Source organism: Pseudonaja textilis, chromosome 15 (assembly GCF_049901715.1).
Source record: "Pseudonaja textilis isolate UNSWEBS1 chromosome 15, rPseTex1.2, whole genome shotgun sequence".
Taxonomy (NCBI): Eukaryota; Metazoa; Chordata; class Lepidosauria; order Squamata; family Elapidae; genus Pseudonaja; species Pseudonaja textilis.
Window position 1 is genome coordinate 8,411,361 of NC_142004.1, and position 25,412 is coordinate 8,436,772.

Below are 25,412 nucleotides of genomic sequence, written 5' to 3' on the forward strand. Positions count from 1 at the left end.
ATATCAAGAAAGCTTGGCTGTTTTCCCAGACCTTTAGCAGGCTGATAGGTGAGTCCCTGTAGGGTGTTTTGATTGTTATATAGACTTTGCCTTCTGGAGACCTATGATTCATCTCTTAATTTATTTATTTTTAAAAAATAAAATAAAGCCACTCTAAGCCACAAAGAGTCATGTAGAGCTGGGTATCCTTAAAGCTCACTAACTATTGTCCAAATGAATAAATCACCCATCTCGATTGTTTTATAGGGTGGAACCAGCCCTGACCCGGATTAAAGAGGACCGCAAACGGATTGTCTTACCTGCTATAGACAACATCAAGTACAATACTTTTGAAGTGCAACAGTATGCCAACGCTGCCCACGGCTACAATTGGGGTCTCTGGTGCATGTACATCATCCCACCACAGGACTGGCTGGACAGAGGAGATGAGTCTGCACCTATCAGGTGATTCCCTTCTTTTTACTATTCAAATTCAGTGATGGGGCATGGAAAATTCTAGGTAGGCCCCTCGTGGCCTTCGAACCGGAGGGAAGGGATATTAATCTCATAGGGAATTGATTCTTTTTTCCATGCACTTGCTTGGAGATGCTTTCATAAGTGAATCACAAAATAACAGAAAAAGAGAAGAGTTGGGACTTTGGAGGTCTTCTAGTCCAACCCGCTGCTCAAGCAGGAAACAAGTGGTGGCTCTCCGATTTCTTCTATAAAAAAAAACACCCCATCCAGGGATGGAGGACCCACAACTTCTGGAGGCAACCCATTCCACCGATCAATCGTTCTCACTGTCAGGAAATTCCTTCTTAGTTCCAGGTTGGATCTCTCCTTGATCACTTTCCACCCATTGCATCATCTCCAAGAGACCCTCTGAGTGACAGAGGCGGGAAGGGCCCTTATTGTAACTCTCAACTTCTAATTTTTCTTTTCCCCTGTCCTTCATTGCTGTTAAGGGATACAAAGATGACTTAGCCGGGGATTTTGGAAAGCATTGTTTGCAGTGAGGTATGTGTGTGTGCGTGTACGTGTGTGTGTGTGTGTAACCAGAGGTGCTATTCAGTTAGTTCTGACCAGTTCCGGAGAACCGGTAGCGGAAATTGTGAGTAGTTCGGAGAACTGTCAAATCCCACCTCTGACTGGCCCCGCCTCCATCTATTCTCTGCCTCCCGAGTCCCAGCTGATTGGCTGGGTCTCCTTTGGTTGCCCTGCACCAGAGAACGGAGCTGGAAAGCAGGTTAGTGGGGTGGGGAGGGAAAGGGATTTTACAGTATGTCCTTCCCCTGCCACTCCCACCAAGCCACGCCCACCAAGACACCAAGACCCACCCACAGAACACCACGCCCATCAAGCCATGTCCACAGCTTATCATCTGGGTCTCCTTTGGTTGCCCTGCACCAGAGAACGGAGCTGGAAAGCAGGTTAGTGGGGTGGGGAGGGAAGGGGGATTTTACAGTATCCTTCCCTTGCCACGCCCACCAAGCCACACCCCACAGAAGTGGTAGTAAAAAAATTTTTTTAATCCCACCACTGGTGTAAATGAAGCCAAAAATCCATTTAGATCCCTTGATAATCTCCTTCAGTTTTTTTCTACTGCTCTATACTCCATCCTTAACAAGCCTGGTTGTCGTTTTTATTCCTCCCCCCAACCAGGCAAATCTTCCTAAAAGGATGCAAACATGTCCTTAGTTCTCCCTCTCCTCTTATCTCTGCCAAACAGAGGGACACAAATGGCATTTGGTGAACTTTATTTACCAGCGAGCAGGCCTCCCTCCTTATCAGCTCTCCTCCTAACTCTTTGTGAGCCTCGGAATGTAGGCGAGGAATAACTCAGGAAATCTTAATGTTCCTTGATAAACTTTCACCTGCCGTACCTCTTTCCTTCCTTTTGAAAGCGCCAGGCTATTATTTCCTTATCCTCATTTGCATTCTTTCTCTTTTCGTTACAGCAATTGGGGTGGGAGGGCAGTGAGAAGTTGGGCAGCACTCCTCAGCTCGCAATAGAATACCTTAGGCCACCTGGCTTGAAATTTTGGACCTAGACAACTTAGAACAGTCTGACCTAAGCTTAGTACACAAAATTGTCTGCTCTAATGTCCTACCTGTCAATGCCTACTTCAGCTTTGACCACAGTAACACACGGGCAAAAACAATAGATACAAATTCAAAGTGAACCGCTCCAAACTCGACTGCAGCAAAATACGACTTCAGCAACAGAGCCGTCAATGCCTGGATATCCACTACCCGACTCCGTTGTTACATCCTCAAACCCCCCAAAATTTAAATTTAAACTGTCTACCATGGACCTCACTCCAGTGGTGGTATTCAAAAAAAATTTTTACTACCAGTTCTGTGGACGTGGCTTGGTGGGCATGGTTTGGTGAGCGTGGCAGGGGAAGGATACTGCAAAATCTCCATTCCTTTCCCCCACCCCCACTAACCTGCTTTCCAGCTCCGTTCTCCTGTGCAGGGCAACTAAAGGAGACCCAGCCACTCAGCTGGGACCAAACGAGGCTGTGTCAAAGAGCTATCTACAAGCCTGCCATGTTAAGTGTGCTTGGATGTGTGTCGATTTATCAACATATGTTTGCTGTGAAGAGCGTCCTCTTTCTTCCCCATTCCCCCTTCAAGTCGAGCAGGTGGGCTCACATTCTTTTCATTCTGATTGAGATCCTCCTCCTCCTCCTCCTCCTCCTCCTCCTCCTCCTCCTCCTCCTCCTCCTCCTCCTCCTTCTTCTTCTCCTTCTTCTCCTCCTCCTTCTTCTATCTTTCTCTCTCTCTCTCTGCCACTCTCCCTCCCTCTCTCCTTGTCAGTAACGTCACCTGGGAAAATGCAAACCATATCTGTTCCGGAATAGTAACAGAGACAGATGGCTTGGCTGATGTTTCCTCCCTGCTGGAATGTCAGATTAAATTAGCGCAGGGAAAGATGAGATCAGTCAGAATGGATAATTCCTACAATCCATCCAGCCCCGTATCCTGTTTGTCAAAACCCCAGACTGTCTGAGTCCGGAAGAACTAAGAAGACCTGAAGATGTGATCACCCAACGCACACAAAACACATAGAAATGGATACACCAGGATTTAATCTTGGTGTACTTCAGGAAACATTTACGATTTGTGTCAGAAACCCCCATTTGTTTCTTTGTTAGTTTGTTTGGTTGGTTGATCTATCTATCTATCTATCTATCTATCTGTCTGTCTGTCTGTCTGTCTGTCTCTCTGTCTGTCTGTCTGTCTATCTATCTATCTATCTATCTATCTATCTATCTATCTATCTATCTATCTATCTATCCATCCATTTATCTAATCATCTCCATCCCTCCCTCCATCAATCATCCATTCATCCATTCACCTCTCTCTCTCCCTCCCTATTTATTATCATCTATCTATCAATCCATCCATGCATCCACCTCTCTCTCTATAATCTAGCTGTCTACCTGTCTATCTACCTGCCTACCTACTTATCTTTATGTTATTTGTTTGTTTGTCAAACATGTACAAAATAACAAGTATAGGTATGAACAGAAACAAGAACAAAGGAAGTAAATACAGATAAATGGGGACAGTAGGACAAGGACGGTAGGCACACTGGTGTGCTTATGCCCGCCCCCTTTAAGGACCTCTTAGGAATGGGGTGAGGTGCACAGTAGGCAGTTTGAGGTTGAAGCTGGGAGGGGTTGAGGCTTTAACAACAGAGTCGGGTGGTTCTCTGTGGTTGAAGTCGTGTTTTCTGCAATATTTAGGAAAACAACCCATTTCTTTTCCTCCTCCCTTTTTTTTTTTTTAATTGCGGCCTGGGCTTTACCTTCCAACTTTCCCAGTGGGAAGAGTCAAACCGCAACGGATGGAAGAAACCCTGCGGAGGATTTGGCACTTTAAATTGACAATATTGATCTGCCAATCTGGTTCAATCTGGTAGAATGCAGCTGTCTCTGTTGCTGTCGAAGTCTGCCTGACATGAGGAATACCCAGCCTTGTGAACGTGTCCTTAATCTTTGGAAATCTGCAGCTGGAAAGGAGGGCTGGGAAATATCTTTTTTGGGGGGTGGGGGGGTGGGGGGAATCCTTTGAAACCAAGATCTTTTTTCTGGCCTTCCTCTTATCTGAGCTCTTGGGGAATATGAATGTTTCTGGTATCTATTAGCATCTGTTGATATTTGTTTGCTTTTTAGTTGGACTAGCTGCCCCGTTACAGCTTTTTTGTAGTATTTATTTGTTAATTTATATCCCTTGTTTATTATTTTGTACAAATAATAGCAATAGCAATGGCAGTTAGACTTATATGCTTTGCAGTCCTCTCTAAGCGGTTTACAGAGCCAGCCTCTTGTCCCCAACAATTTGGGGTCTCATTTTACCCACCTCAGAAGGATGGAAGGCTGAGTCAACCTTGAGCCTGGTGGGATTTGAACTGCCGAACTACTGGCAGTCAGCAGAATTTGCTTGCAATACTGCATTCTTACCACTGCGCTACCATGGCTCTTAAATAACTCAAGATGGTGAACATATCTAACACCTCTTGTTTTCCCCACCACCACCACAACAACTCTGTGAGGTGGGTTGGGCTGAAAAAGAGGGACTGTCCCAAAGTACCTGCTGGCTTTCCTGGCTAAAACAGAACTACAACTCACAGACTCCTCCTGATGAGTTGCCCAAGCTTACCCAGCCAGCTTTCATCCTTAAGGCAGGACTAGAACTCACCAGCTCCTGGTGATTGGCCCAAAGTCATCTAGTTGGCTTTCATGCCTAAGACAGGACTAGAACTCACAGTCTCCTGGTGATTTGCCCAAAGTCACCTAGTCAGCTTTCATGCCTAAGACAGGACTAGAACTCACAGTCTCCTGGTGATTGGCCCAAAGTCACCCAGCCGGTTTAAGCAGAACTTGAACTCACAGTCTCTCGCTTTCTAACCTGGAGCCTTAACCACTAGACCAAACTGTCTCTCCTAGTTTGCCTTGTTGTATAACGCAAGAAATGTAATGAAAATGCTCTTTGTTATTAACTCTCTGACCAGCCACCATGGAGGGGCCATGTCGTATCCGTCATCTCAACTTTTGCTGTCATGCCTCCAACGGTCTGCCTATCTGCTTCCTTGATAGAAAAGTTATTTTGTCAGGGGTCCACAGTGTGAAATCAAGGATTTTAGAATTTGGCTGGATAATACTGAAAAGGAAGTCATTATGAACTGCAATAAACCTGGCAGGGGTTTTGCTTGATTCAATTTATCAGCTGTCTATAGCACGACCGTAATTATGGTTGTTATTATTTTGATTAAAGGCAAATTGATTAGACCATTTGATGCCCCCTCCCCCGGGGACAGGGTTTCTTTCTCTTTGTGTATTTTTGGGGAAAGCAGTATTAAAATCCCATTAACACAGGTTTTACAGCCAAGGCCTAATAAACAGTAAACTCAATCATCATGAAAATAGGAGGTAATAGCCTTCTAAGGCTGTAATGATCTTAGAAGTATGGATCAAGGACAGGTGCGCTTAAGGCCTGGGATGAGTTAGTGGTTCTTTATGAAGTTTGACACATTTACCTGGCTGGTCATAAATTGATGGGCCATGGTTTTAATCGCCCATTTTCAAAACTTTGGAGGTCAAATTTGGTCTTTCTTATGATGTTTTTGAGTTTTTGTATGTTCTTCCTCTTTTTAATTAAAAATTCTCTTCTTCTTCTTCTTCTTCTTCTTCTTCTTCTTCTTCTTCTTCTTCTTCTTCTTCTTCTTCTTCTTCTTCTTCTTCTTCTTCTTCTTCTTCTTCTTCTTCTTCTTCTTCTTCTTCTTCTTCTTCTCCTTCTCCTCCTCCTCCTCCTCTTCCTCCTCCTCCTTCTTCTCCTCCTCCTCCTCCTTTTCCTCCTACTTCCCCTTCTTCTTCTCCTTCTACTTCCCTCTCTGACTCAACAGGACACCAGCCATGATTGGGTGTTCGTTTGTGGTGGATCGAGAGTACTTTGGAGAGATTGGCCTGCTTGATCCGGGCATGGAGGTTTACGGAGGAGAAAACATTGAACTCGGTATGAGGGTGAGTTGTATGTCCCTTGCCTTCATGGATTGATGTTTAGGGAAGATATGAAGAAATGAGCTTTCCCCTGTTGATATGGTCATCATCAACCTTAGCCCTTCCCTTGCTACTGTGTTTCCCTGAAAATAAGACCCTGTCTTACAATTTTTTTGCCACCAAAAAAGACACCAGGTCTTATTTTGGGGGGATGCCATCCACTGACTAACCTCACTTGCATGTGTCACCCGGCCCTCCTTTTCGTTGTCAGCAGCCTTCAGGAATTTCTTCCTCTGCAGCCAGCAAGGCTTCCCTGAAGGCTGCTGTAGTTGATAACAGCTCTGGATCGATCCAGAGCTTTCTTATCAGGTACAGAGGCCTTCAGGAAAGCCTTGCCAGCTGCAGAAGAAATGCGCCAGCAAGGCAGGTGTCGGGGTGTGTGAAGCCTGGCTACAACTGTCCAAAGGTAAGTAGTAGGAGAGCTCCACTCCCCCCCTTATCCCCCCCCTAGCTGAATTTTTACCTGTGCATCCTGTAGTCGATGGGGTCTTAATTAGGGCTTGTTTTGGTGGTAGGGCTAATAGTGGGTGCACATGTACAAATCCAACTAGGACTTACTTTCAGGGTAGGTCGTATATTTGGGGAAACACGGTACCTAGCACCATAGCTATGATGTGAATTTCTTTGCTTGCATCCGCTTGATTTCTTTACAGTGGCAATCCCAAAGGTAAGGGCTCCTTCAAGTGCCTTAGTTCTCAGTGAGTTGATCAATAAATCTGTCTGCAGTAGTCAAGGCCATCGAAGTCAACAATGACCTGTCATTGCTTTAGTCTGGCAAGATTCTGTCTGTAGGCGAGGAACAATAAAAAGGACATTTCTCCAAAGTAACTCCGTATTTCTTTCTTGTTCCTGAGGCCTGGTATGTAGTGAGAGAAGGGTGTGTGTGCATGTGTGTGTGTGTATCATTTCAAGTTGAATGGTTGTCGATTTCATACTTCACAGTCTTTTATTTTCTTGAGACTCTGAGTGTCCTTTAACCGAAGTTTAGTTTCAGAGAAAGATGAAAACAACGCCCCATTGAAAAATGAAGTCCTGCATTGCTCTGAAGTCCACTCAAGCTTCACATATTCCTTTATCTTGAAGAAGAAGACAAAGCTAAATCTCAGGACAATAGTGTCAAAATTTAAGTAGACACTCCTGAGAACATGTCAGAATGCTGTGATGTTCCTGGAAGTTGCCAGCTTCTTTGAAAGCTCAGGGATCTGCTGCTATTTTCGCATCTCCCTCGTGTTCTTTCTGCATGCAAGCAGTTTGTCCTTTGACGACTTACGGATCTCTCTAACTTATTTATTTATTTCTCCATCAAAGGGCTGCCGCCGCTTTGTTTTTGATTGGATTCCCCCTCCCTGTCTTAGAATAATAAGATTTTGTGGTCCTTTGTACAGCCACTGATTTCCTTCCTTCCTTCTTTTTTCTTTCTTGAATGGTCCCTGCTCTGCTATGACCATTTCTAATAGCCTTGCGGTTTACCTATGCTGAATTTAAACTCTGAACTGTTCCTTTTGTTGCATTAACTGATAATGTAGCAGCTTCTGAAAGCCTCAGCGTGTGCCAGCTCAAATCCCCTCTCTTGAAAAGAAAGGTCATTGGCTTGCTATTATGTTGAAAGACACACAAGTCATTTCCATTTTGGTTAGATGCGGGCGAGCATTTTACCTATGTATGTACGGCCCACCTCTGGCTGCAGAATGACAAGGCCAGTGACTCATTCGTATCTTGAGGGTTCCAACCTTTCTGGCTAGAACATAGAATAAAATGTTTGGAGGTCTTCTAGGAGGTCTTTCTTTAATCATCTTCCATCGGATGGGATGGGATAGGAAGGGAAGGGAAGAGAAAGGAAGTGAAGTGAAGTGAAGTGAAGGGAAGGGAAGGGAAGGGAAGGGAAGGGAAGGGAAAGAAAGGAAAGGAAAGGAAAGGAAAGGAAAGGAAAGGAAAGGAAAGGGAAAGAAAGAAAAGGAAAGGAAAGGAGAATAGAATAGAATAGAATAGAATAGAATAGAATAGAATAGAATAGAATAGAATAGAATTATGATTAAGGAATTCACAAGGAATTTATCTCCGGTTCATAAAGCTCTCAGTGTACATACAAGCAAAAAGTGATAAATCATGATCATAATCATTAAAATACATTTATCAGAAATCATAAGATACAATACTTAGTGATAGGATACTAAATAAGCAATCAGCCTATGTCATAGGATACTAAATAAAGCAATTAATATAAATCGCAAGATACAAGCAACAAAGTTATAGTCGTAGGAAGATAAAGAAATAGGCAATAGGAAAGATGAGAAGAACAATAGTAATACCAGCCTTGCTAGATAGTTTGACAGTGTTGTGGGAATTAGTTGTTTAGCAGAGTGATGGCACAGGGGAAGAAACGTTACTTCTTGTTTGTGCTCTCTGGAGCTTTTTTCTTCTTCTTTGTGACAGGCCTCAAGGTACTGGAAGACAGTTATCATCTCCTCTCTAATCTTTCTCTTTGATAGGCTAGTCATACCTAGGTCTCTCTGTCATCCATCATTCAATTTAGTCTCCCTTTATCATCTCCCTTTATCATTTTTGTATCATGGTGACCAGAATTGTGCACAGCGTTGTCCCAAAGAAGGTTTTACAGGAGGCAACTGGACTGCCTGGTTTTTCCTTGAAGACGTTTCGCTTCTTATCCAAAAATCTTTGAAGGATTGATATTACTTGCAGACAGCTGGTCATTTACATCTTTTTAGGGAGTCGTTGAGACACTTGGAGGTTTTTCTGTGTCCTTAGGATCACCTGAGTAACGCAAATGGGTGTAAAGCAACAGTAGTCAACAGTAAAGGGACACTGGGCCTAAAACATTCTTCAGCCAAGAAGGCTCCACACCCATTTGCACCACTCAGGTGATCCTGAGGACACAGACAAACCTCCAAGTGGCCTCAACAACCCTCTAAAAATAATGCAAATGACCAGCTGTCTGCAAGGAGAATAAATCCTTCCATTCCCCACCATCTAGTCAGAGCTGAAGAAGCTTCTTGGATGAGAAGCGAAATGTCTTCAAAGAAAAAACGAGAAAGTCCAGTTGCCTCTTGAAAAAGCACCTTTCGGACAACCATGACCTGGAGGACCGAGAATCTCCACAGACATTTAGCGATGTACACAGTTTCCCAACCGTGGCCTCACCAAGTGCAGCATAAAGAGGTATTATTACTTTTTGTGAGCTTGAAGCTATCCTTCTGTTGATACAGCCCACGGCTGCACTGGCTCTTTTGGCAAACCACAACACTTGGTTTGCATTATTGTATGTTGTTGGGCCTGTAATTTCAACGCCACACACCTTAATCATTTTTCTTGTTTTGTGGTTGCAAGGCACAATTCCGTTCCCTTTTTTAAAAATTATTTTTATAACTTCTTTCAGCATGTCTGGCTTTTTGAAATTCTTGATGTGACGCAGTCGAAGGGGGTTCCTGAGGGCAGCTCTGTTCTTTTCTTCTAGGTTGATTGGATCTGGATTAATATTTTTCTCCGGTGGATCTGACAGTCAGGTTGATGTAGGAGTGCCATACTGGCTTAGCACAAACTCTTTGAGCTTTTTAATTAAACCCAGCAGGCTGGCTGTGTTCCCTTTTGAAGTTCTCCTTTCGCTTACACGTGTCCCCAGGGCTACCTTCAAAATGCCAGCGTGTGGCTGCATTCTCTTGGTCCACCTGATAAAACACCCAGGCTTATAAATAACTAGTGTAAATCTCCCCGAGAGTTTGGGAGGTTGGGGGCTGGGGGGGGAACACGAAGGTGGGGTGGGACGACCAGTTTAATGCTCAGGCTGCTAATCTTTAATTTGAAGACTGGAACCCTGTGAAGCAGCCGTTGCGTTTGCAAATAACAAAGTAGCATTTGAAGTGTTAGAGAAACCGATAGGGCTCAGGAAGATGAGCTTTGAGGAATTAATGACCTTCGGTGTGAAAATCGTGTAGGAGCAGGACCTCACAGGTGGAAGCTTTAACTGGGGGGGGTGTTCCTGTAACCGATCCCTTAAATCCTAAAGACATGGCAGCATGCACAAACGTTAAAAAGGAGGGAATTCATACTCCTGTAAGACTTAGAAAGCTGAAAGATCCAAGAGTACTTATTGCCTGGAATGGAATGGAATGGAATGGAATGGAATGGAATGGAATGGAATGGAATGGAATGGAATGGAATAGAATAGAATAGAATAGAATAGAATAGAATAGAATAGAATAGAATAGAATAGAATAGAATAGAATAGAATGGAGTGGAATAGAAAATATGGAATAGGAATAGAATAGAATAGAAAATATAGAATGGAGTGGAATGGAATGGAATGGAATGGAATGGAATAGAATAGAATAGAATAGAATAGAATAGAATAGAATAGAATAGAATAGAATAGAATAGAATAGAATAGAATAGAAAATATGGAATAGAATAGAATAGAAAATATAGAATGGAGTGGAATGGAATGGAATAGAATAGAATAGAATAGAACAGAATAGAATAGAAAATATGGAATAGGAATAGAATAGAATAGAAAATATAGAATGGAGTGGAATGGAATGGAATGGAATAGAATAGAATTCTTTATTGAATAGAATTCTTTATTGAATAGAATTCTTTATTCTTTATCTCTAAGTGAAATTGGACACACAAGGAATTTGTCTTTGCTGCATAAGCTCTCAGTTGTACATAAAAATTACATTCATCAAAGAATCATAAGGTGCAACACTTAGCGATAGTCCTAGGATACTAAATAAGCGATCTAGTCACACTAGGAAGCTAAACAAAGCAATATAAATTGTAAAGATACAAGCAACACGGTTACAGTCATAATTAGGAGGAGATAGATAATAGGAAAGATGAGAAGAAGAATAGTAATACAGTCTTGGTAAGAGAATGTACAAGTTGGAATTGTACTAAGGGAGTAGACCTACAGGTAATCCTTGACTTGTAACAGTTCATTTAGTGATTGTTTGAAGTTACAATGGCACTGAAAGATGTGACTTATTACCATTTTTCACACTTACAACCATTGCAGCATCCCCACAGTCATGCAAACACCATTCAGATGCTTGTCAGTTCATACTTATGATGGCTGCAGAGCTCCGGTGATCCCCTTTTGTGACCTTCTGACAAGCAAAGCCAGATTCCCTTAAACAACCGTTTCACTAAGTCAACCACTGCAGTGATTCACTCAACAATTGTGGCAAGAAATAGGACAACATTCACCTAACAACTGTCTCACTTAGCAACAGAAATTCCAGGCTCAGTTGTAGTTGTAAGTTGAGAACTACCTATACTGTAAGGATTATTTTAACAAGACTACCATACCCTCCCAGTTGTTCCATGTTGGTGTGGAATGTGGTGAAATTAGTCTATCTTAAGTCATATTCCATTTCTCAAGACTTCATGAATGTATCCTGGTAGGATTTGGAGCAACAGATCAGAAGTGGTTTATCATTGCTTTCTTGTAATTTTTTTTTTTTTTGGATATTCTTGGGGTCTTGTAGTATCAATTAGAATGGACCTGGTTTAACTTTTCATGATCAATGTTGACTAATACTTTTGAAGGTCTCACTTGTTCATCTTAACAGAGAAGTTGGGTGGTACTGTCCATGGTCCTGAACTCAGTGCTGTCCATGGTCTTGAATCTGCCTACTTCAATGCACTTCCATCCGTTGATGCATTGTTTCATTTAAATGGTTAGTGATCTGGATAACTAAAACTCTTCTGGATAAGATACAGGGTCCTGGGAACTTACAGAAAGTTGCAAAGTTGGTAGTAAATATCAAAACACTAGTTTGGAAAGTGTCAGCACTTACAATTCTCCAGGCTGTTCTCTTCTCCAACAGCCGTTCCAAATGAGAGAAGAAATTTGATTAGAACCTGAGCGGGGAAGATTAAGAGTATGCTGCGTTTCACAAATAATGGATTTTCCAACAGTTGGGGTTTTTTTTTAGATCACCCAACGTAACAGTGCTGCTACTGTTTTTAGAAGGCGCTGTCTCAATAAATGGTAATTTTCTGAGCAGCTTTTTCTGTGGGGTTAACTCTGACATGTTTTAGAAGAGAATCATCTCATTTGTAAGGGCAATTGTTTGCTCAGAATATTAACTTATTATCCTGACATTCAAAAACTTGTCTTGCCTAATAGCAGAAATTAAAAAGAAAAAAAAACAACCCAGGATGAGTTTCCATCTTTTCAAAATTAATTCCAGTTGGAAGTACTCTGTAGGTGCTACACAAATGGATCTGAGTACAGTTTCACACTGCATATCACAGATCTTGGCGCACTTAGATAGTTCTTCAAAAATAGCTGGAATAAACAAAAATAGCTAAAAATATATTGTTAGCCTAGTTTGCATCTAATTCATAGCAATAGTGAGTTCTCATCTCTTCTCCAATTTCTGTATCTTTTTCCTGCAGTTTTAGGATAGTAATTTATGGCCTTAGGCAAAGAAGGATAATTGGACAGAAGCATAGGAGGTTGAAGAATTTAATTAAAAAAATATTTTCATTACTTCCTCCTACAGGAGGGCTGTACTATTTCATTACAGAGTTGGACGAAAACTTGGAGGTCATCTCAATGCCAGAAACCCTCAACAGTTGTGTCAACACCCAATCTTTACCATAGAACGCCTCTAAACAAAACATGGAATGTAATACGTATTGTTATGCAAATTAAATACCCAGACAACGCGATGTGTATTAAGCCCTAAGAAATGGAATTCACAAAACAATTAATAATAATTAAAAAGAAGCCCTCTAAAAAGCTTCTTGCTTTTAATGCCTTGTGATCAGTGGTGGGTTTCCACATTTTTTCCCTATCGGTTCTGAGAGTGGGCTTTGCGTGCGCACTTCTTACGCAGGGCTCAAAGACCGACTGCTGGTGAGCTGTGCTGTTTTTTAGTTCAGCTGAGGCGCAGCAATGCGCTCTGAGCTATAAAACAAGGGAATATAGGAGCAGTAAAGGCGAGGCTGGGTGGGTGGGGCCAACTAGAGGTAGTATTTGCTGGTTCTCTGAACTACTAAAAATTTCTGCTACCGGTACGCCAGAACCAGTCCAAACCGGCTGAATACCACCTCTGCTTGCGATGTCTTACCCTAGTGATGGTGAACCTTTTTGTTGTAGTGTGCGAAAGCATGTGCACAGTGTGCTGTCACCCACAATGCAATGCATCCCACCACCCCCTGTACATGCACACGCAACATCCCCGCCCTGCCCCCTTACCTGGACTGCGCAGGTGCGTGCCTCCCAGCTGATTTTCAGCCCATTTGAGGCCATTTTCACTCTCCTGGAGGCTCGAGGGAAGCCTCTGCAGCCTCGGGAGGCTGAAAACAGGCCCATTTCAGCACTTCCAGTCCTGCAGAGGCTTCCCTGGAGCCTCCAGGAGGGCGAAAACGGCCTCAAATGGGTCAAAAATCAGCTGGGAGGTGCACACATGTGCAGTGTAGGTAAGTTTGGCTGGGGCTCGTGTGCCCACACAAATGGCTCTGTGTTTTTGCTGAACCTGTGTGCCTGTGATGACCCATAGACTCTCAAAATAACCCAAAACATACATTAAAGTCCAGTAAGGCCTTCAACTTAAGTTCACTGTTTTATTAGGCACAGTTTAAAGTCACAAAAGTAAATAATGAGGCAAAAAGAAAACCAAAACAAACCGCATTGACGAGAGTTCCGAAGCAAGCCAAGATAACTAATCATAAACTCCAGGAAAATAACCGAGGAGAGTCCATGGGAAGAATGCCAGCAAAGATAAACCTCTTTCAAAGTAAGCACTAAACTTTGACTCCAGCAATTCTGACTGCGCAGTTGCAAACTTATATACATAGCTCCCAGCTGCAAGCCACGAGGAGGATCATGGTAATCTCCTCCTGAGTAGACCTTGCTTTTCCCTGATCCTCTCCTCTCTGCGTGCCCTAGGATGGAGAGGGGATGGGCCTGGATCCTCCTCTGATTGCTCAGCTGGCCTCTGCCCTTCCCCAGCCTCCTCCACCACCTCTGGAGCCACACTCCCACTCCCTGTTGGCTGTTCCTCCTCTTCCTCAGAGTCAGTCTCCACCAGGGGCATGACAGTGCCATAGGTTCGCCATCATGGTGTTACCCAATCCTTCATTCCCCTTTTCCAAAATTTGATTTAAGGAGTGTTTCTTCCGTCAAACGTTTGAACTCAATTGTGCAGCGAGACCAGTCTAACAACTTTTAATTGAGATATTGCCAGAGAAGAAGCGTATTTCGTATTAGTCCCCACAGTGTGTGTAGATAAAGGGCAGTCTATTAGTGAAAACCCCTATTGGTTCAGCTAACAAATGCTGAGAGTTCTGCCTACATTTACCCGGCTTAACGGAGGTTTGATTAGCCGCTTTCGGCCTTCATTTTTTCAGCCAAACAATTTCTCGAGGCCGAAATATCTTTCATTCCAGGGAAGGTGCATATGAAGAAGCTTGTTAAATTGTCTGTTGCAAGAGTTCTAGGCAGCCTAGCCACCCAGAATAGACAATGATAGGATCACAGGCTCTCCATCCATAAAACACAGGCCTCTGTTCTCGGAAGAAGTGGATAGTAATGCAATTTAAAAACTCAGAAACTAACTCTTTATGACCCCACCCATAAGCCTTCAGCCCTTTCTCCTTCGCCCTGCAATGTCAGGCTATCGCCCCAAAGGAATCCTCAAGACCCCACAGTGCAGGCAGTTCTTGATGTCCAACCACAACGGAGCCTCAAATTTCCGCTGCTAAGCAAGTCAGTTGTCAAAGCAAGTTTTGCCCCCATCTTAGCCACCTTTCTTGTAATCGTGGCTAAGGGAATCTCTGCAGCTGCTAAATTAGTCACATGGTTATTAAGTGAATCTGGCTTCCCTGTGGACTTGACCTGCCAGAAGGTTGCAAAAGAGCATCACTGCGACCGTCACAAATACATTCTAGTTGCCAAGCATCCGAATGATGGTTGAAAGACTGTGGAGATGCTGCAGTGGTCATTGTAAACGTGAAACACGGTCATAAGTCACTTTTTTCAGTGTCGTAACTTTGAATAGTCATCATTGCAACTTTGATCGCCATCTTTTAACGACTCCATAATCCTTTGCGGGGTGGACTCTCGGCAACTGAATGGAGTTGAAGTGTTTACTGGCCAGATGCCCTTCCTGATGCCAATGCGGAGTTTTGTTCAGCAGATATATTCTCATTGTGCCCAGAGAAATATCTGCCTCTACCTCGGATCGAACTCCCAGACTCCTGATTGTGAGGCGAGAGCTGCACCTTCTAGGCCACCACACCACTCTTTGAATAGTCACTAAATGAATATGTCAAGGACTCATGGTGTCAGCTGAGTACATACCCGTTTCTCTTGAGTATACACTTTTTAATATTTCCCCTCTCCAAGAAATCTTCTCTCTCTCTCTCTCTCTCTCTCACACACACACACACACACACACACCACATACCACAATGAGTGATGTGTTTTTGGCCTGCTGGATGAGTCAAATCACACTTCTCTTTGTGATGACACAAGTTGATGAAGATAGATGGAGAATGCTGTTGTTGATGAAGGCATTATGCAAGCCACATCCATCTGGAGATATTTTTATGCCCTGGAAGAACATCCAGGTTAGGTGGTGGCCATAATTAGCTCTTTAAAAACGAGATCGTGGAATGTTCCACCCTTGGGCTATCCTACTTTCTCCTTGTCGGCATGAGAGTCAGCTTTAAATTCTTCTTTGTAGCTGGCAGCGCTATTATGATCGAAACGACGGGCAATCCAGCACATCCCAGCACAACAGCCAAAAACAATGACATTCCTCCAGGCCAAACATTAATTTATAGCACCGCTGCGTGAGTGTGTCATTCCACTAATGAATTCTCCAGCGAGTGTAGGTGTGCTGAACAACAAAGACGAATACCCTTGTGTGTGCAGGCATAATATAGATTTATGGCCATGGTGGCTCCTGCGGTTTGGCTCGTGCGCCAGGCATTTTGAGGCAATTTTTGCAGATAAGCTGTTTGTATTCTGATGGACACCTGCTTTTCAGATTGGCAGGGGGTGGAGAAGAAGGTATAAGAAAAGGTCATGGACCTTTTTTGTGAACTTGTCTTTGCTGAATTATTAGCCTGGTTTTTGATTATGGCAAACTATGAGTTATATTTTAAGGTACATCCCTTTAATGCGTGATATAGCTATGTTAGCATATTTATTTTTCAAGGCTTTGAATGTCAGGCTCCAAACCAAGAAGGACATCCCACCAAAAGTTTGACATTCAAATTAAACGTCAAAGAGTTTGAGTCTGGGGCTTGCAAAACCATGTGCCTAAGTTAACTTCTTAAGCCTATAGCAGTAGCACTTAGACTTATATACCACTTTACAGTGCTTTACAAACTTTTCTAAGTGATTTTACAGACTCAATATATTGCCCCCAACAATCTGGGTCCTCATTTTACCCATCTCAGAAGAATTAAAAGCTGAGTCAACCTTGAGCCTGGTGGGATTTGAACTACCAAATTACAGGCAGCCGGTAGTCATCAGAAGTAGCCTGCAGTACTGCACTCTAACCATTGCGCCACCATGGCTTATAATTTCTTAAGTCTATTCTGACAATCCTGTAGTTGAGTGAATCTGTCAGGCCCAAAACAAAGAATGACATGTGACAATTCTTTTAAGCTGAGTTTCTTATTGTTTCCTACCTACAGATAGAATCTTGACAGGGTGAACACTCAACTGTCTGCCTCTACAAATATACTCTGGGAACTATTAGGAAGAGGCTGTCTTCACCTTTCTCTCACACGCAATATCAGGGCTGAGTTGCATCTTACTTTTCTGAAATGCACCTTCTTCCCTCCTATGGATTCACCTCCTTACTATACTCCATCACATCATGCATGGACTTCAAATCTCAGAATTCTTCAACCACCATGTGTGGACTTCAATTCCCATAATTCCCCAGACACTATGTATCAGGACCCAAACCCAGGACACATGGTGATTCGTCCAAGCTAAGTTCTTTATCATTTAAAAACTATAGACAGAATCTTGCCCGGATAAAAAGTCAACTATTTTTCATCCACAATATAGCCCGGGAACTGTTAAGGAGAGGCTGTCTTCACCTCTTTCTCTCACATGTAATATCCAAGCTGAGTTGCCTCTTATTCCTCTGGAATGCTCCCCAACTCCCAGGGCAAAATCTTGTCAAGAAAACTGCAGGAACTAATCCCGGAAAGACCCAGGAATCCAATCTGACTTAAAGGCATCCTCACCCCCCCACCCCACCCAAATCCCTGCAGGACAGTCTTTTTGGGAAAAGAAACAAAAATCGCGCTGGAGCATCTACTCTTAATTTTCCATCAGTGGGTAGGTTTTACTCGGCTCTTGCAAACATTTGCCCTTGGGCTGGATTTAGTCGATCAAGAAGTTCAGTCCAACAAATCGTGAGCCATCTTGAGCCTTAGGCATTGATGACGAAAGTCCATTTTCACATTGTCCTTCTGTTTATGGAAAATCTGGGTAAAAAAAGAACTAAAATCAGAGATCCAAAATTACACCGGGCAGTTTTGTGAGCGGTGAAATTCAAACACTCTTTCCCACAGTCTGGTACTTCTCCTTTTCCCCACCAGCCCCCGTCTTTCCTCTCCAGCAAATTCCCAAGAATTCAATTGTATCTCTTATTTCTGCTTGAGTGCAAGCTACTTTGGTAACCTTTCTGATCAATTCAGGCTAATTAAAAGAGTAATTTGCCTCCCTCCCCCCCCCTCTTTCTTTTTAAGCCAATTTACCTTTCCAGGACTGCATGAATGCCAACTGTATGACTAATAATTAGCCAACTTTCATAGAGCCAATTAAGAGAAAATGAATCAGGGGAAGCCATTAAGCTTAATAAAGGCCAATATGAAATAAAAGAGTTGACTTTCCCCCTTATTAAAACTTCAAAGCTGGGCAGAACAGGATAAAGCACATGGCTTGTGCGTGAGAAATGAGCAATGTCCCACTCCATTCAAAACCATCTTGTTCTCCATTTTTCTTGTCCTTCTGTTCACCTGTCCTTTGGCCAATTAAAGCTTGATTTGCCAAAAGAGAAAATTATATGGTGGGGGAAAAAAAAATCACCCAGTTGAAGAGTCCTTCAAACATGTGCAATTACTCTATAATGAGAAGTTCTCTGCTGTTCCTTTTTTCCTTTGATTGTCTTCTGCTTTTCCACGGCCAAGGATCTTTTGGCTGCAGTATTCATGCCCTGGTAAGGCCGAGAGTTGAATACGCCAACTTGGCAACTCCTAGTTGATATTGGGTGGTCTCAAATAATCCCAGCAGATTGAGAACTTGGGTGGGAGGTGAGTGGTGAATCCTACAATGATAGGATACCCTGGGAAGTTGGGAGGAGGAGGAGGAGGAGAAGGAGGAGGAGATGGAGAAGGAGGAGGAGGAGGAGGAGGAGGAGGAGGAGGAGGAGGAGGAGGAGGAGGAGAAGAAGAAGAAGAAGAAGAAGAGGAGGAGGAGGAGGAGGAGGAGGAGGAGGAGGAGGAGGAGGAGGAGGAGGAGGAGGAGGAGGAGGAGGAGGAGGAGGAGGAGGAGGAAATTGAGACAGGAGGAAGAAGGAAAGGAAGAAAAAGAAGAAGAAGAAGAAGAAGAAGAAGAAGAAGAAGAAGAAGAAGAAGAAGAAGAAGAAGAAGAAGAAGAAGAAGAAGAAGAAGAAGAAGAAGAAGAAGAAGAAGAAGAAGAAGAAGAAGAAGAAGAAGAAGAAGAAGAAGAAGAAGAAGAAGACTATAATGGAAAGAGAAGAAAAGAATGACTAGTACCCAATTTGGTCTAGTGGGGAAGTCATCAGGCTAGAAATAGGGAGTCCATGAGTTCTAGTTCCACTTAGGCAGGAAAGCTGTCTGGGTGACTCTTCCAGCTCTATTCTGATTGAATCCTAGTCCAGTGGATTGCTGTCTTCTTTAGAGCCCTTTTTTTTCTATCTAACTCTATTTAACTCATTTGGATGAGCTCCCATTCCCTCCGCCTGATGAACTGATGAAGCTTCTGGGATGAAGAAGCGAAACGTTTTCTTCTTCCTCCAGGAAAAACAGCCCAGTTACCTTCTGAAGGGCAACAAAAACAAAGCATCTTTGGAGACAATCATTTGGATCTTAGGGTTTGCAATCAGATACCCCCTTTTCACAGGTTCCTGAACCCTACCCGACTCTCCTGGACCACCGGATGTGTCAAAATGGAAAAACAATGGCATCCAAATAATCATAACAATAACAACATCGCTTTCTAGATTTTTTTTTTCCTCCTGTTTGATTCATAAAAAGTATTTCCCCAATGAGATGCCTTCTTACATCTCATTGTAAGAGCTTCCATTTTAATTACTCATTATTACCTTAATCCATCAGCCCTCCAGGGCACTTCGGAAATTTAAGCCGCAGCTCCCAAAACTTTTTCTTGAGATAAAGATCAGAGGCCAAAGGGGAAGGATGAAGGCATCTTGTGTGTGGAAAACCCAACACCAAAGCTTTTCAAAAGCCGGATTTTTCCTTGAAGGTCACATGTCTATTAATAACGCTGGAGCTATCGGAGGAAAACAGACCCCTGTTATTAGTGACGGGGAAACCTTTTCAAAGTCTCCATTCATCATCCGAAATAATTTACTAAATGGCCTGTGATTGAAACGGTTAATTAACTGGAGCAAACCTTACTGGTGATTTTCTTCTTCTTCTTCTTCTTCTAGTGCTGTGTTCCTTGGCTTCGCCCAGTAGCAAAACCACAGAGCAAAAGGCAGCAAAGAGGAAAGGAAAATAGAGGAGCGGAATGAATTGTGAGGGCCCAGGGTTAGCGATAAACACCAGGTATAATCAAAGCTGCAGAAATAACGTGCTAATAAAAGAAAAGAAAAAAGGACTTAATGTTGTTTTAAAGAGGGTTTTCCACATTGTGAAGAGTAGCAGGTGATCAAACCAAGCCGATTCTTCTCTCTGAGTGCTTATCTAAGAAGAATCTTGGTGTAACAATAACAGAATAACAGGGTTGGAAGGAAACTTAGAGGTCTTCTAGTCCAACCCCCTGCTCAAGCATACCATTTCGGACGAATGGCTGTCCAATCTCTTCTTTAAAGCCTCCAGTGATGGAACCTTTACAACGTCTGAAGGCAACTGATTGTTCTCACTGTCGGGAAATTTCTTCTTAGTTCTAGGTTGCTTAGATATTAGAAGACTGCTATCATGTCACAACTGGATGTAGTACTCTAGGTGTGGTCTTACTAAGGCTTTATAGAGTGGTATTAGTACCTCTCTTGATCTTGATTGTATCCCTCTGTTGATACAACTTAGGATTGCATTAGCTTTTTTGGCTGCTGCTGCACAATGCTGGCTCCTATTTAGCTGGTTGTCCACTAAGACTCCAAGATCCCTCTCACAGTTACTGCTATTGAGCCTGGTTTCTCGCAGCCTATATGTCTGCTTTTGGTTTTTCTTGCCCGTAAGTGTAAGATTTTTTCTAGCGTCTCAACGTCTTTTTTATAGAGTGGTGACCAAAACTGGATGCAGTACTCTAGGTGTGGTCTTACTAAGGCTTTATAGAGTGGTATTAGTACCTCCCTTGATCTTGTCCCTCTCCCATCCTTTTTTTCTGAGATTCTTACTTAATGTTACATTCAACCCAAATATGTCTCATTTTGCAATTAAATTACAGGCAGGAATGTGATAAGCATTCTTTGTGGGTTTGCAATCTTTTGCTAGTTGTTGATTTCAGCAGAACTATGATTCTGTTTATTATGCAGTTAAGGAACAAGATCTTCCAAATGCTGAGAAATAGTCACTTAAAAGAAGAAGCTGGTTTCCAGCCAGAAATGATTAGATTAGCATATTTTAATTAGGCTTTGGGGTTTGGCAGGCTTTAATTGAAGGTGGAAGTATATTTATTTACATGCTAATTTAATATCTTTTTAGGAAGGGCATGAATTTGGAACACCACTCACACTAAAACGCCAGACAGCTACTTATTCTTTCTTTACAAAAAAAACAAAACCTGAAGTTGAATATAACTAATTTGTGGGTAGGTGTTTCATTACATGTCGCTCCCTCCCTTCCCCAAAAGGCAAAATTTGTCTACAGGAAAAACAAGAATAAGAAAAGACAACAAATTGCATCAAATTAGCCAGGCGAACATGTATAATCGGCTACAGATTTTAAAATAATTGCTATAATTTCCATAGAGGCACCGTTTGTCTTTCCCCAGAGAGCTGAAGGCAGACTGGATGATTCTATCCCCTTTCATCCCACCAGGAAAATTTTAGAGTCAATTCTTCTTCTCTTTCTGAACAAAAGCTCATGTGGGAATGTTCAGACTTGCTCAAAATCAAACCCTCCAGATCCTTTCCCATCATGATGATGAAGGAATAGGAGATGGAAAAGTGCCTACCATGCAGACTAACCAGGTTTAGCATGGTATTACACAGGCCAAGTTGCGGGGTCTTAGCTGACTTGATTAAAAGTTGAACCCCTGATATATTTTTCATGCTGTCCCCTCAATAGGAGTCTCAGAATTAAGAAGAAAATGAGATAAAAGTGTAGGTGAAGAGCAGGCAAAGCTGAGGGGGCAGAGTTAAATGTGTCATCAGCTTAGAATCCTTACGCTGCCACAAATGACCCACTTAAGGTTGCAAGATTAATGTCAGGCACAAAGGATCGATATCATATTTCAAGTTGTAGCACATAAGACTTGTTCAAGCCTATACACAAAAATCTAGTCAGCTAAAATTCAAATCTGAATTGGCACCAGAATTCAAGGGTGGTGGTGGACTTGGGTCATTTGCAACAATGTAAGGACTCTAAGCTGATGACACATTTAACTCCACCTCTACTTGCTCTTCTCCTACAAAGGACTACTATTTATGTGATTTCATTAAACTGGAATCACAATTCAGTTGATTAAAGGGGGTTAATAAGATGGCATCTCCTATGTTTTCTGGCTATTAAAATATTGATTTGGCAAAAAAAAAAAAATGTGGAGGAAAGAAAACAGCATTCAGGGTTTAGAAAATTGCTTTTAAAGAGTTTCTGGTCCACATTTTTATCTAGCCCAAACCGGTTAACCAACACTGTGGCTGGATTGTTGTTGTTTTCCCTGATCGTTACCCTTTGATCATATGATTGTCATTTCCCTGCTGTGTTTATCCATCAATGCAAACTCTGTTTATAACAAATGTCAGAACGGCAAGCCCAGGGGGACTGTTCCACATTCTTATTATTATTTTTTTACAGCTCTCAGAGTCACTGATTCTGTTTGTTCTCCTGCTGTTAATATGATGTGAGCATTCAGGAAAGAGGTTTACATCCTGCTTAAGGATTGTCCAATAAATGCAGCTGTGCAAATTGGCAGTGATATCCATACAAACTCAAATAAGGGGAAGATGAAAGCAGGTGCCATTTCCCTGTCTTGTATTTTATCTAAGATCAAGCTGTAAGAAAAAGCCTCAAGCCATAAAAACTCGTTGTTAAAAGATGGGATGGAATGCGTGGGACAGACCTTGGAAGACTGGGCAAAATGTCATCGCCAAGAAAACATTCAGATAAGAGACTGCAGAGCCCAGAGCTGCATAATGGGTGGAGAAAGAGACTCAGAAGGGACCCTCCCTAGTTTCTCAGGCTGTAAAGAGATGGTTGGTGGGAAAGACCTTGAGAGACAGGGCAAAGAGATGTACGTATGGAACGGTCCAATTAAGAGACAGCCTAGATGCATAATGGGTGGGGAAAGAGGCTGAGAAGGTAGCCTTCCTAGTCTCTTGGGCTGTAAATGAAGTGGCTGGAATGGTATGTGAGAAAGGCCTTGGGAGACCAGGAGAAGAGAAGCTCCCTAGAGAATGACAAGAGACGGCATAGTCCACAGCTGCATAATGGGTGGAACAAGAGACTCTGAAGGGACCCTCCCTGGTCTCTTGAGGTGTAAAGGAGATGGCTGGAATGGTATGTGAGAAAGGCCTTGGGAGACCAGGAGAAGAGAAGCTCCCTAGAGAATGACAAGAGACGGCATAGTCCACAGCTGCATAATGGGTGGAACAAGAGACTCTGAAGGGACCCTCCCTGGTCTCTTGAGGTGTAAAGGAGACGGCTGGAATGGTATGTGAGAAAGGCCTTGGGAGACCAGGAGAAGAGAAGCTCCCTAGAGAATGACAAGAGACAGCATAGTCCACAGCTGCATAATGGGTGGAACAAGAGACTCTGAAGGGACCCTCCCTGGTCTCTTGAGGTGTAAAGGAGATGGCTGTAAGGGTGAGTGGGAAAAAAACTTGGGAGAGGGAAGGGAAGAGATGCTGTCTAGGGTATGGACAGATAAAAGTGGGCACAGCCCAAAGCTGTACAACAGATGAAGAAAGAGGTTGAGAAGGGACCCTCCCTAGTTTCTCAGGCTGTAAAGGAGATGGCTGGAATGCTATGCAGGAAAGACTTTGGGTGACAAAGGAAAAGAGAGTGATAGGGAATGATAAGAGACAGCATAGCCCAGAGCTGCATAATGGGCAGATAAAGAGGTTCAGAGTTTTGGAGGGCTGTACAGGAGACAGTGGGAGATCTGTAGTTTCGGACTTGCAAAATTGCATTAATGTAGCTTTATAGTAAAGTACAATTAGCTTTATAGTAAAGTACAATTAGCTTATTGAGTTATGTTTCCTGCCTGGTCCTGTCTAGAAAGGCAAACAGAACTTAGGCAATTCATTCATTGAGTTGGGTATTGGCCTGTTCTCAGAACAGAGATCACCCACCAATCTCAGCTTGTTGTGTGTGTTTCTTTTGTGTTAGCCACAAAGAATCATCAGGTGTTTTGATCCAAACAGCTACCTTTTCTGTTTTTCATCTTTCCAGGCACTGTAAAAGAGGCTATAAGTCCCTCACACCCGCTTCCTACTGCTCACATTTTATTCAACAGATGAAAAATGAGAACATTTTTTTTTTAAATCATGATGAGATTATTGGGGTAGGTGTTCTCCTTTCAACCTCCTGTTGGGGAGGATGAGTTGAAAGCCAAAATAATGGTGCAGGAAAAAAAAATACCTGAAGAAACCCTGTTAAAAATAAATAAGGCCTCTCTAGGACTTTGACTTGACTATGAATATTGGACAAGTGGCGGTGTACAAGTTAGGTGAGTTTGACAGAACAGAGTTAGCTTAACCCTATGAAAATGTGGAACTAAATATAACCCAGTCTGAGTTGTTGATGCTCCAGAATAGATCGCAACCGAGTTTTATGAGTTCTCTTTTGATTTTCTGGGGAAGCGTTGGAATCTTTTGAATTCTAGCTAAATATCCTTCCTACGAGATTAGTGTTGGCAGCTGTTACATCAAGTTGTATAATTCTACACAAAGATTTCGGGCTCCCTTTTATTCTGCCTCCTACATGCACACACCTTCTCCAGTGTTATTATTGTACAATGCTAGCCTGGTTTTTTTTTCCCACTACCTCCGATGTAAATTATACGTTGGTCTTTATAATATCACCCTGCTACTTTGAATAAGTTAGGAGGGGGTGGTGGAAATGAATGGAAATTGCTTGAATACACAGAAAGGATGATTTGCTCACATTACCATTAAAATGTAATTTTAGATTCTGCATTGTTAGCAGAGTGGTTTTTTTGAGTGTGTGTGTGTGTGTGTAGTTTGTAAGCATTCCAATGGCTTTGCTTTTGAAGGAAGCTGTGGCATAGACCTTACCATGTGTGGAAAAGCTAGCAATGATTCTGTGGTTGAGTAGAAGCTCTAAGATTTCAACTCTCAGAATGAAGGGGTGGAGGAAAACCCACATGCCTTTATAGAAGACCCAGTCTTTTGGGCAATTACCTAAGTAACGGACGTGATCGTTCTCCAAGTACGATCCTCGCCAAGTTCTCTTTAACTAGATTTGTTGAGATGACTGGGATAGAATTTCAACCGTCAAACTGGTTCCAATTTAGAATGAAGAAAACCTACCTGAATCTTTGCTGGTAAGCAACTAATACTCAGCATTGCACTAAATTAGATATGTGGATCTTTTCCTTACATATTTTGGTCCCAGAGTGACATTCCAAATATTGGTGGCCCCAGAGTTGTTTTGAGACCAGGGTTCAATTTTAGGAGGCTGAAGCATTCCACAACCATCTTCAGATCAACAGACAACATCCCCATTTTGTTTCTTGAGACTTGGACTTCCTATCCCACCTTCAAGCCCAAAGAAGTCATTTTGAGTACCTTTCCAACTCTAGCATCTTTGGGGGACCCCAATAGAAATGCAGGAGAGCCCAAATGTAACCCATTTCATCCTGCATGAGTTAGAACATGGGTCACCAACCTTTTGGACCTCAGGGACCACCAAACTCATAATTTTAAATCTTAAGGACCAGAGACCCTGGGAAAATCCCCCCCAAAGTCTGCAGGA

General features: G+C 42.6%; 1 protein-coding gene across 1 annotated transcript in view; it reads left to right on the forward strand.

Moving 5' to 3' along the window:
* Window positions 1-25,412, forward strand: part of GALNT9 (polypeptide N-acetylgalactosaminyltransferase 9) — a 93,735-nt gene that overhangs the window by 48,782 nt on the left and 19,541 nt on the right. The window contains exons 5-6 of the mRNA XM_087913437.1: window positions 247-444; window positions 5,897-6,014. Of these exons, the coding sequence (XP_087769563.1) occupies window positions 247-444; window positions 5,897-6,014 (316 nt within the window). The remainder of the gene's footprint in view (window positions 1-246; window positions 445-5,896; window positions 6,015-25,412) is intronic.